Source organism: Dreissena polymorpha, chromosome 2 (genome assembly GCF_020536995.1).
Source record: "Dreissena polymorpha isolate Duluth1 chromosome 2, UMN_Dpol_1.0, whole genome shotgun sequence".
NCBI classification, from domain to species: Eukaryota; Metazoa; Mollusca; class Bivalvia; order Myida; family Dreissenidae; genus Dreissena; species Dreissena polymorpha.
Window position 1 is genome coordinate 47,373,899 of NC_068356.1, and position 13,893 is coordinate 47,387,791.

At 35.7% G+C, this 13,893-nt stretch overlaps 1 protein-coding gene across 2 annotated transcripts in view; it reads right to left on the reverse strand.

Annotated features, from left to right (window-relative positions):
- LOC127866939 (serine/arginine repetitive matrix protein 1-like) overlaps window positions 1-13,893 on the reverse strand; it is a 36,669-nt gene that overhangs the window by 14,875 nt on the left and 7,901 nt on the right. For both annotated transcript variants that reach the window (XM_052407807.1, XM_052407806.1), the window contains exon 2: window positions 4,086-4,199. In XM_052407807.1, coding sequence (XP_052263767.1) covers window positions 4,086-4,199 — 114 coding nt within the window. The remainder of the gene's footprint in view (window positions 1-4,085; window positions 4,200-13,893) is intronic.

A 13,893-nucleotide genomic window follows, 5' to 3' on the forward strand; every position in this document is an offset into this window, starting at 1 on the left:
GACAGCAAATATCAACTTGTTTTATGACCAAATTTTACTTTTAAGTGTTACCTTGACCTTTATAGAGGGAGCCAGGTGTTACATAATACACTTTGACATATGATTGTTGACATTTGGGCTTTATTTTGAAATCCATCGCAATTCAACAATGTTTAAAACTAATGGCTGAGACAGAACGTTTTGCATAGACAGACAAAAATGGAATTTAAAGTACCAATGCTTTTTTCTTAATTCTTGTAAGGGGGCATAATACATTTTTGAACCCCTTTGAGCCCAAACAAAGTGAAACAATTAAGTAAGATGAACAAGCAGTGCTTTCCACAGGCCATTTAACGGTCCCTCACCTGGGCGCTTGAATTTCTAAATCAGAGTCCGCGGGGCGCCTGAAATTGTCCAATAAGTGTATTTTGGCTGTTACTGCAACTAGCCATTCTTAAGATAAAAGCGATTTTGACTTTGCCGAAAATTTTGAAAGCCAATTCACGATCCTCTGTCAACTACATCGAACGCTTTATCCCAGGGCTTTTTTTCCTTTTTTGGGACCCGCCGAAAATCGGCCCTTTCCCCGCGGATTTTTTGTTCCCCTCAGCAGGTGAATTTTCCCCCAGACTTCATTTTTTTCCCCTAAAAAAAGAAAGAAAAAAAATATATTTTTTTTTTTTAAACTTTTTATTCATAAGTTAACCTGATCCAGTGTAGAAAATATAGCATATTGCATAATTAGATTATCTGTTGCCTTGAATTTGTGTTAAAAACAGCAAAATATGTTGAATAGATTATTTAAGACTTTCCTTATTTCCCCCATAATTCGGCTTTTCGCGTGTTTTTTTACCCCAAAATCTGGCATTTCGCGCGATTTTTTTTCCCCTCAAAAAAGGCCAGGCCCATTCCCCAAAATCAGATAAAAAACCCTGCTTCATCCAACTAAAACGCACTTAAGGGCGGAGCGTCGCTGTATTGGAAAATCAATATTGGCCAATGAGATTGTACGCTTTGTATAAGCGACAGCACTCGTAGGCAGGCAGTGCCTTCAGATTAATCATGCAGACGACTCGTGACGTACATGTAATTGCCACAGAAATCTTGGCCAGTTACTTAGAAGACTGATGATGGCTGTAATCCTCGTGCGCATTTCATGAATAATTCTATCAAAACATTTACTCGACTCGTAAAGCGTTTTAACAAATTATCGTTGAATTCATTACGCAACTGTTAATGTTTTCTTGAAGTCTCAAATGAGCATAATTAAATTTGTAATCGGAAACCCACTTCCGAATGTAAATGTTTACTCTACGTTAACAGATTCTTGCTTCAAATAAACAGTAATAATTTATTTCGTGTTGACCCTTTGTCTCAATAAAAAGGGCGAGAAAATTATGCAGCAAGTACAATGTGGCGTCATGTGCATAGAAAGCATGGGTGTATTGAGCGTTGTATTAACAAGCACACACCAGGGCACATTTTCAGTGGCAATATTTCATCAAATCTATAAATAGTCACTTATGCCGAAATTTATTTGATACTTTAGAAAAATGGCAACGTTTGCTGTAAAAGAAATTAATGAGCACTTTTATCGTCAATATTTACCAGACAGTGCTTTTAAAAATGGGATCATCGGGTAATGAATATAAACTTGAAAAGTAGTAAGTATGCAGCAATAGAGTTGGGTTGATACGGATGTATTGGGGAATCGTTCCAGTCGGAATTTTACTATCTTTTCGGGAAAGTTTAAAAACAATTATTAAACAAGAGCACCGCCTTGCGGGTGCAGACCGCTCATCTATTTTCTTTTTAAAGGTGAAGGGACTCTCATTTTCAATCACAAAGGAGGGAGGAGTGGAGTGAAGAGGGGTGTATAGTGTGGGGTTGTGGACATTTATTACATTATCTTCCAAAAAAGCGAAAAAAAAAAAAAAAAAAAAAAAAAATCGGGGGGGGGGGTATAGTGTGAGGGTGTGGTGATAATTTGTGAGATGATCTTAAAAAAAAAAAAAAAAAAAAAAAAAAAATCAAAAAAAAAATTTGGGGGGGGGTGGGGGGGGGGGTGGGGTGGGGGTATAGTGTGAGGGTGTGGTGGTCATTTGTGAGATGATCTTATAAAAAAAAAAAAAAAAAAAAAAAAATTAGGGGGGGGGGGAGGGGGGGGAGGGGGGGGAGGGCACGGGGGATGGTTTGGGTGAAGTCTATTGTGGTATGTCAGGTAAGAGTAGTTTCATCAAAGTATCAATCAAATCTAATCATAAATAAAGAAGTTATGGCAATTTTAGCAAAATTTAATAATTTGACCTTGAGAGTCAAGGTCATTCAAAGGTCAAAGTAAAATTCAAGTTGCCAGGTACAGTAACCTCATGATAGCATGTAAGTATTTGAAGTTTGAAAGCAATAGCCTTGATACTTCGAGTGGATCGAAACACAAAATTTAACCATATATTAAAAGTTACTAAGTCAAAAAAAGGGCCATAATTCCGTAACAATGACAACCAGAGTTATGCAACTTGTCCTTTTACTGTACCCTTATGATAGTTTGTGAGTGTTCCAAGTATGAAAGCAATATCTATGATACTTTAGGGGTAAAGTGACCAAAACATAAATCTTAACCAAATTTTCAATTTTCTAAGTATAAAGGGCCCATAATTCCGTCCAAATGCCAGTCAGAGTTACATAACTTTGCCTGCACCGTCCCCTTATGATAGTTCATAAATCTTGCAAGTATGAAAGCAATAGCTTTGATACTGTAGGAATAAAGTGGACCTAAACACAAAACTTAATCAAATTTTCAATTTTCTAAGTATAAAAAGGGCACATAATTCTGTCAAAATGCCAGTCAGAGTTACATTACTTTGCCTGCACAGTCCCCTTATGATAGTTAGTAAGTGTTGCAAGTATGAAAGCAATAGCTTTGATGCTTAAGGAATAAAATGGACCTAAACACAAAACTTAACCAAAATTGTCAATTTTCTAAGTATAAAAAGGGCACATAATTCTGTCAAAATGCATGCCAGAGTTATCTAACTTTGCCTGCCCAGTCCCCTCATGATAGTAAGTAAGTGTACCAAGTTTGAATGCAATAGCATTGATACTTACTGAGAAAAGTGGAACTAAACGCAAAACTTAACCAAAATTTGCAATTTTTTAAGTACAAAAAGGGCACATAATTCTGTCAAAATGCACGCCAGAGTTATCTAACTTTGCCTGCCTAGTCCCCTCATGATAGTAAGTAAGTGTACCAAGTTTGAATGCAATAGCATTGATACTTTCTGAGAAAAGTGGACCTAAACGCAAAACTTAACCGGACGCCGACGCCAACGCCAACGCCAACGCCAACGCCAACGCCAACGCCGACGCCAAGGTGATGACAATAGCTCATAATTTTTTTTCAAAAAATAGATGAGCTAAAAATGTCTTTATTAATGAATTTATAGCTGGGGGGTTTTCTTGAAGAGTCATAGCGCACCAAAATGACGTCTTTTGACGCTGTTTTTCTTAGAGTAATAAGGCACCACAGAACATTAATGGATACGTTAACTTTTTTTTAAATCAACGTCGGGAGGGGACACCCCTGCTAAAACCACCCTTATAAGCCTTTTTTTATTATATCTCTTTAAAACAAAAATACTTCCCTTGTGAAAATGATCTGTACCTGCCAAATGATAAATTGAAATTATCTCCCTTTAAAGCTTGTTACATCCCTTGGATTTGTTTTTTTTACCTTTGACCTTGAAGGATGACCTTGACCTTAAACTTTCACCACTCAAAATGTGCAGCTCCTGGAGATACACATGCATGCCAAAAATCAAGTTGCTATCTTCAATATTGCAAAAGTTATGGCCAATTAAAGTTTTCAGACGGACGGACAGACGCACGGACGAACAGACGGACATTTCAACTGCTATATGCCACCCTACCGGGGGCATGAAAACAGAATGAATTAAATGAATTGATTATTTAGATAATTAATAAAGATATCAATTTATCTGTTCAAAAAGGCTTAAAATGTGAAACATGGTCGCATCAAATTCAGGAGTACCAAAAAAGTTATTGTAATAAAAGTGTTTTGAATTGCAAAACAGAACCTGGACACTTACCACAAATCTCTTCTCTAATTGGCTGTTTGGACTCATGGAGGCAATACAGTACCATCAGAAAGCTGAGAAGTTGTGTGACAAACTCATTTGATGAGTATTCTCTCTTCACCAGAACTGAAATGCATTCACATTCAGCATTCTAAATGGCTTGTAAAAATATGAAATAAATTTTAATACTTTTTGTGTTTTTTTCAATATTTTTATTTAAGATGTAAAAAAAACCAAGAGGGCCCGAATGGCCCAAAATCGCTCACCATAAATTCAAAGGAACTGACCTGTTCTGTGCAGCCCAAGATGTCATTAGAACAAATGTTTTAACCAACTTTCATGAATAGTGAACACCCTGGTAGCAATGTTTTTCGACAGACTGGATACATTTTCGTACACATCCAAGATATCATTAAAACAAATATTCTGACCAAGTTTCATGAAGATTGGACAAACAAATGTGACTTAAAGAGTGTTAACAAGGTTTTACAATAGCCATATACGGTAAAATACCCGGCCCCCTGGTTGCCGTTTTTCCACCAACACCAATTTTTCAACTCCTCCAAGATATCATTGAAACAATTCTTGTGACATAGTTTCATGAAGATCAGACAATAAATGTGGTTTCTAAAGTGTTAACAAGGTTTTTAATATAGCCATATTAGGAAAAATGCATTGCCCACTGGTGCCCATATTTTTCAACCAACCGTAACTATTTTTCACCTCATCTAAGAATTCTGACCATCATGAACCTTGGTTAGAAGATTTGTCCAAATTATATCTTAGTCTAAGATATAACTTGGACAAATCATCTGACCAAGTTTCATGATGGTCAGATTATAAATGTGTCATCTAGAGTGTTAACAAGGTTTTACTATAGCCATATAAGGAAAAATGTCCCGCCCCCTGGTGTACATGTACATGTTTTCAACCAACCCAAACCATTTTCAAACTCGTCCAAGAAATAATAAGGATGAATCGTCTGACCAAGTTTCATGAAGATCGGACAATAAATGTGGCCTCTAGAGTTTGACTAAGGCCATTTATATAGCCATATAAGGAAAAATGTCCGCCCCTGGTTGCCATGTTTTTCAAGCAAACATTACCATTTTCAAACTTGTCCAAGACAGTGCTCACGCTGCTGCCAGACATTATTGCCAATGGTGATTATTTTATCCAGCTGGCTATTATTTCTTAAAATTGTCTAGAAAAAATGGCGATTAATATATTCCCCTACGTCAAAAAACAAATTGCCTACACGCGTCAATAACTTCTGCGACATTGTGGCCTAGAGCGTTTTTCTCAATCAATGTCCGACAGCAGTGATATATTTCGGAAAAAACGTTTTTAATCTCCCCTTGCTTTACCAATTATCGGTAACTGTTAGATCTTTGTTATTTTTTCGCCAATTATTATTATTAATCGTCATGAAATCGCCGCTTATATATTGTCAGCAGGTTTGTTTTTCACACCGTTTTTTCTGCAATTAGATTACGTTGAACATTGCTTGATGAAATAATTATTTAATCGCCATCAACTAATTATCCCCGTAATTACCGCTGCTTGTCGTCTGCTTTAACATAATGATTTCAATTTTTAACCAGGTAACCTGGTTTTCCCAATTCAAAGGGACCCGGCATATGCCATGGCCAGCTAATTTTAATGAAACACGTGTTTGGAATTACACTGAGGTGGTGTATTTTAACTCACGCGCTGTGACGTTACTTGAAGTAAACATGATCGGCATTGCAAAGTGTTATTTTTGAAATAAATCATTTACAATTGATATTGGCCTCTGCCTACAATATTGCGGCCGATGGCAAATGTCGTATTAAGAGATAAAGAAGTCCAACGATATGCACATTTTAGATTATACGTATTAATATTTTATATTATAAATATTTCATGTGCAAAACGTGTACAATTTTTCGGATTACCGTTTTCAGATACTGTATTTTTTTTCGTCGATTATGATTTATTTTCAAAGTTCATAATACCAAAAATAGAATGACGAATACACATGCAGTGATACAGAAGGTGTGGTTTATAATATTTTGAGTTGTATTCACCAAAAATTGCAATTGGAAAAACTATAAAAAAGAAATTGACACACTGATATTATGCTTGTTTTTAAGTATATATATTAAATTAATATATATACTTAAAAACAAGCATAATATCAGTGTGTCAATTTCTTTTTTAATTTATATATATATATATATATATCAGGGTTTTCCCCAGGCCATTTAAGCGCCCCTTGCCGGGGCGCTTGAATTTCGAAATCAGAGTCCCCGGGGCGCTTGAAAATTTCCCATCAGTGTATTCTTCAGTAAAAGAAAGTGGAGATTGTCCAAAAAAATCAAGGTTTCCCTATTAGTGTATCAATATTCCCTGTTTTAAAAGAGCACTCGGTACCTACTTTCACAAGTAATCTCCATAAACACCACATGGGGTAATAGATAATCCACTGATAAGAGAATAGCATGACGCGAGTATCGATTATTCTAGCCACATTACACGGTCATTTAAATGCTGACAAGGATGTATCTGGTAATTTTCCAGTCGTCAAAGTGTGAAGTTCATCGTCCAATCGGTTACGCGAATGCTTATGAGGGCGGGGTTAACTATCGACCATTATTTTTGATTGACGTCGGGCATGAAGTAAGAGTTTATCGCAGCTTGATTAGCAAGAAGTTGTACCATTTGAGTAATATAAAACCGGTAATTAGTACAGTACAGAACATTAAAGACGGTTTCGGGCATCATCATCACACCTTTTTTCTGTAAACAAGTGTTACCTATGACTCATAATTAATACGAGAAATTAATTGCAAGTGGTAAACAATTAATTATTATAGCGAGTAAGTTGTGCAAATGACTCCCGGTTACAATTATGTGATAACAATTTATTTAATTCCAGTACATGTATATTTCAACATGTCCATTTATAAAACTGATTCACCTCGTTTTTCTGACATTTATTCGACACGTAATGCGCTTTAACAAATTTCCCTTGAATTAATTACGCACACTTGTAAATGTTTCGTCCGATAATCGATAGTTAGAAAACTGATGATGGCAACCGGCCGTCATCCTCGTGGACAACGTGAATTTCATGCATAATTCCGTCAAAACATTTATTTGACTCGTAAAGTGTTTAAACAAATTATCGTTGAATTTATAACGCAACGGTTAATATTTGTTGAAATCTCACATGGGAATAATTAAATTTGTAATCCGAAACCCATTCCCGTAAGTCGATGTTAACGCGTTTTTAATCCGAAACACACTTCCGAATGTAAATGTTATCGCAACGTTAAATATTTTTGCTTCAAATTAGCAGTGCAAATTTATTTTGTGTCGAATCTTTTTCTCAATTAAAAAGAGCGCGAAAATTATGCAGCATGTACAACGTCGCGTCTATTGCATACAAATAGCGTGTATTGAGCGTTTTAACAAGCACACAACAGGTCAGGGAATTGACGCATATTCAGAGGCAATATTTCATCAAATCTATAAATAGTCACTTAAAAAATGGCAAGGTTTGTGTTAAAGAAATAACTGAAAGCTTTTATCGTTAATATTTACCAGAAAGAGATTGATAAAAATGGAATAAACGGGATTATCGGATAATAAATAGAAACTTGAAAAATAGTAAGTATACAGTAATAGAGTCGGGTTGAAACGGATGTATTGGGGAATCGTTCGAGTCGGGATTTTACTATCTGTGCGGAAAAGTTTTAAAACAATTAAACAATATAAAAAATATATTTTTAAATGACTGGGGGAGTCATAGCGCACCAAATGATGTCTTTTGACGCTGTTTTTCTCTGAGTAATAACGCACCACAGAAAGTGAATTGACACGTTAAATTAAAAAAAATCAACGTCAAGAGGGGACACCCCTCCCGAACCCACCCCCAATCAGCCCCGGGGCGCCTGCACAAATTCCTGGGGAAGGCACTGTATATATATATATATATATATACATATATATATATATATATATATATATCCAATAGATATACATTTAATAAAACATAGATAAATGAGATTCATTGTTTTTTCTTTCTTTTTGCCTAAGTACCGTTTTGCGGAAAAGTCCGCATATGTTTTGGCCATTTTTTTTTTAAGAAAAAAATTATGGCTATTATTTACTGAAGGCCAGAGTGAGCACTGCAAGTTTTCATTGGGACAAATCTTCTGGCCAAGGTTCATGATGATCTGACAATAAATTTGGCCTCTAGAGTGTTAACAAGGTTTTACTATAGCTATATACAGGGCTATAGATAACTTTTGGGGTTAATCCCGTATATTGGGTAATCAACCCCTATTTTTTGACAACAATAGGGTTTTTGTAAATTCAAGTTTTAGCAAAAAATTTTACCCCCTTCTTTTGAGCTTAATTGGGTTTTTGACCCCCGGGTTTTTAACTAAATCGGGTAATTTAGGGAATAACATATATAATAAAAATCTACTAAGGTTACTATATTATTTATACAAATGGAATTCAAAAAGGTACCTGTACATAACAACAAACAATTACTGGATTTCTGATCAAAGTTCATTCATTTTTGCGTTGAATAAGACTGAGTTCGTGAAAATCGCTAGACAATTGATGTAGTTATGGCTGTTCAAAGCAATGCACCCCGTTTTCGGGTCATTTTGAGTTGAATACCTTGAAAATGAAAGTAGAAATCGGACGGGTCTACAAATAATTACAATAATACCCCAAAGATTGATAACTGCATGAAAGACTGCCTTCTTTTCTTCATAGGACGGCATATAAACAATCCAGTACATGTTTGTACGGTAAATAGCCAGGCTAAAAAATAAACCGGAACCATTATCGAACTCATTCAAGATATAATTGGGACAAATCTTCTGACCAAGTTTCATGAAGATAGGACAATCAATGTGGCCTCTAGAGTGTTAACAAGGTTTTACTTAAGCCATATATAGCCATATAAGGAAAAATGTCTAAACACATGCATGCCAAATATTGAGTTGCTATCTTCAATATTGCAAAAGTTATCATGGCCAATGTTAAAGTTTGACGCAAACAAACTAACAACCAACAGACGGGGCAAAAACAAAACACTGGCACGTATGAGAGTTTTAGAGAGTATGAAATAAGGCACCAAATTAAAATGTTTCTTTCAGAACAAATAAAAAAAAAGCCTGAATTGTGATTTAATTTAAATTTTAAGCAGTAACAAAATATCAATTTAGGATTAACCAAACAACATTCAATTCTAGTCCGATCTTCAAATTTTTTCGTACAGTTTCGGTGCCTGTGTTAGAGCTCTCATTTATTTACGGGTAAAACAGTGGATTAAGAAAAAAAAAAAAACAGACTCCAAGAGAACTTCTCATAGAGAAGTTCTGTTGTTAACTTATGTTGGGTTTGTAATTGTACATGTATATAACCCTCTTTCGTATTGTTTCATCAATTATTATAGAATTGGCCACCCAGTTATTTTAGAAAACAGACAAAAAATATTGTGTTAAGAAAATGCTTACATTTTTAGTGCATGTTACATTTTGTATTTAACGGTATATCCTTCATTCCTATAGGTTCATGAATGTGTATTACTGTAAACGTATAGAAATTCGTTGGTATGAAATTTCGTGGTTAAATAAACAACAACTAATTCATTGACACATAATTTCGTGGATTTCAAATAAAAAACATCTAATTCGTTGATACGTAATTTCGTGGATTTCAAATTTTCGGGGAAGACTGACCGTCATAATAGTTAAACTTTTATTATAACAACCAGAGTAATGATAAAGCATAATCTGCTAATCTGTGTTGACAGCAAGACTTAAGGTTAATGTGCACTGAAGCATGAAAGTGTTGCCGATAATTTTCGATAAGAGCGATAAAGCGACGCATCTGTGGGTACCAGCTCGCTAATTCCCATCAGTTTTATTTTGACAATATTTGCAATTCTCAGCACAATCGGTCCCCTAGTAGAAACAATTGAGTAACAAGGGCTGTTTGTAAAACATGCATGCCCCCCATATGGGCTGTCCGTTGTACTGGCAGCCATTGTGTGAATACGACTATTGTCACTGTGACCTTGACCTTTGACCTAGTGACCTGAAAATCAGTAGGGGTCATCTGAAAGTCACGATCAATGTACCTATGAAGTGTCATGATCCTAGGCAAAAGCGTACTTGAGTTATTATCCGAAAATCATTTTACTATTTCGGGTCAACGTGACCTTGACCTTTGACCTTGTGACCTCAAAATCAATAGGGGTCATCTGTGAGTCATGATCAATCTACCTATGAAGTTTCATGATCCTAGGCATATGCGTTCTTGAGTTATCATCCGAAAATCATTTTACTATTTCGGGTCACCGTGACCTTGACCTTTGACCTAGTGACCTGAAAATCAATAGGGGTCATCTGCGAGTCATGATCAATCTACCTATAAAGTTTCATGATCCTAGGCATATGCGTTCTTGAATTATCATCCGAAAATCATTTTACTATTTCGGGTCACCGTGACCTTGACCTTTGACCTAGTGACCTCAAAATCAATAGGGGTCATCTGCGAGTCATGATCAATCTACCCATGAAGTTTCATGATCCTAGGCGTATGCGTTCTTGAGTCATCATCCAGAAACCATTTTACTATTTCAGGTCACCGTGACCTTGACCTTTGACCTAATGACCTCAAAATCAATAGGGGTCATCTGCGAGTCATGATCAATCTACCCATGAAGTTTCATGATCCTAGGCGTATGCGTTCTTGAGTTATCATCCGGAAACCATTTTACTATTTTGGGTCACCTTGACCTTGACCTAGTGACCTCAAAATCAATAGGGGTCATCTGCAAGTCATGATCAATGTACCTGTGAAGTTTCATGATCCTAGGCCCAAGCGTTCTTGAGTTATCGTCTGACAACCACCTGGTGGACGGACCCACCTACCGACCGACCGACATGACAGGTTTTTTTTTCCACTTTTTGGGAAGATAGCCCATGGCTTTGGAATTGGGAATTTTATCGGCATTTTCATGAAATTGGGAAAATAAATTCATTAGCCTTTTTTCCACACGAAAAGTCCACTGATTAGAGAAATACTAAATTTGATATAACCCTTTATAATCATTCAAATTAAAAGAACAAAATCATATAATACTTAAATTGTTATATGTAATTGAATTAGAATTGAGATAAAATACACATTTAACTTCTTTCAACAAAAAAAAAATAATAATTTTTTTTTTTTTTTGGGAAATTGGGAATTTTTAGCCACATTTTGGGAAAAAAGTATACTTTTTGGGATTGGGAACATAGCCGAATTTCGGCTATAAAATCGGGCCAAAAAAAAACCTGCATGAGCAAAGCAATATACCCCCTCTTCTTCGAAGGGGGGCATAATAAGGTCCCCAAAATACACATTGAAAACCGTAATGTCTCTTTTAACTTTAACTTGTAACCTTAATTGGCACTAATTGACATATGTGATAAATCTGTTAACTATTTTAGTTTATTTGAAGTGAAGTTACTATTACAAAAAACAAATATCTGGGATAACTGACAACAAAAGATAATGTCGGACATGACATTCCGAAATGACAGATTTCGGATAAAAAATGTATATATTATCGTTGGTACTTGAATTCGTGGTTCAGCGGACCAACAAAATCCACAAAAATTGGTACCACACGAAATTTAATGGTTTTACAGTAATTAAATTTGAGAATTTGTATATCATCATATAATTAATACGCTGTCAGTGCACTGCATGGATTCAAATTTGATTCAGTTAAGTCGGATAATTTTCACTTTCATTAAAATCCAAAAAATGAGGCCAAAGAAGGAAAGAAGTTTTTCATGATTATAATTGAACACATTATCTATAAAACATGAAAACAATGAGAACAAGAGCTGTCAGAGGACAGCACGCTCGACTATTCGAGTGCTTGACAGCATAACGTAAGCCATCATGGGGAAAGTGTTCATATTCAATAATTTATTAGACGATTTTTCAAAATAAAAAAAAGGAAAAAAAAATAAATTCGGGGGGGTAGGGGGGGGGGGGGGGGGGGGGGTTGGGGGGGGTGAGAGGGGGGGTATAATGTGGCGTGGGGTAATTTATTACATCGTCTACTGAATGTAATAACTAGGGTAACTGACATTTTGTGAATTGTTCAGGAATGCATATTTTCAGACATTTTCCAAAATACAGTAAGAGCACTTACGTTATTTTTTGCGCTCAAAATATTTCAGTGTTGAAATTATGTTAACTGCTCCTTTCTTAATTTTTTTATTGATAAAAAAAGACATATCAATTTGGAGTTTTGTTTCGTTTTTAGCTCATCTATTTTTTGAAAAAAAATTATGAGCTATTGTCATCACCTTGGCGTCGGCGTCGGCGTTGGCGTTGGCGTCGGCGTCCGGTTAAGTTTTGCGTTTAGGTCCACTTTTCTCAGAAAGTATCAATGCTATTGCATTCAAACTTGGTACACTTACTTACTATCATGAGGGGACTAGGCAGGCAAAGTTAGATAACTCTGGCGTGCATTTTGACAGAATTATGTGCCCTTTTTATACTTAAAAAATTGAAAATTTTGGTTAAGTTTTGCGTTTAGTTCCACTTTTCTCAGTAAGTATCAATGCTATTGCATTCAAACTTGGTACACTTACTTACTATCATGAGGGGACTGGGCAGGCAAAGTTAGATAACTCTGGCATGCATTTTGACAGAATTATGTGCCCTTTTTATACTTAGAAAATTGACAATTTTGGTTAAGTTTTGTGTTTAGGTCCATTTTATTCCTTAAGCATCAAAGCTATTGCTTTCATACTTGCAACACTTACTAACTATCATAAGGGGACTGTGCAGGCAAAGTAATGTAACTCTGACTGGCATTTTGACAGAATTATGTGCCCTTTTTATACTTAGAAAATTGAAAATTTGATTAAGTTTTGTGTTTAGGTCCACTTTATTCCTACAGTATCAAAGCTATTGCTTTCATACTTGCAAGATTTATGAACTATCATAAGGGGACGGTGCAGGCAAAGTTATGTAACTCTGACTGGCATTTGGACGGAATTATGGGCCCTTTATACTTAGAAAATTGAAAATTTGGTTAAGATTTATGTTTTGGTCACTTTACCCCTAAAGTATCATAGATATTGCTTTCATACTTGGAACACTCACAAACTATCATAAGGGTACAGTAAAAGGACAAGTTGCATAACTCTGGTTGTCATTGTTACGGAATTATGGCCCTTTTTTGACTTAGTAACTTTTAATATATGGTTAAATTTTGTGTTTCGATCCACTCGAAGTATCAAGGCTATTGCTTTCAAACTTCAAATACTTACATGCTATCATGAGGTTACTGTACCTGGCAACTTGAATTTTACTTTGACCTTTGAATGACCTTGACTCTCAAGGTCAAATTATTAAATTTTGCTAAAATTGCCATAACTTCTTTATTTATGATTAGATTTGATTGATACTTTGATGAAACTACTCTTACCTGACATACCACAATAGACTTCACCCAAACCATCCCCCGTGCCCTCCCCCCCCTCCCCCCTCCCCCCCCCCCCCCTAATTTTTTTTTTTTTTTTTTTTTTTTTTATAAGATCATCTCACAAATGACCACCACACCCTCACACTATACCCCCACCCCACCCCCCCCACCCCCCCCCCCCAAATTTTTTTTTTGATTTTTTTTTTTTTTTTTTTTTTTTTTTAAGATCATCTCACAAATTATCACCACACCCTCACACTATACCCCCCCCCCCCGATTTTTTTATTATTATTTTTTTTTTTCGCTTTTTTGGAA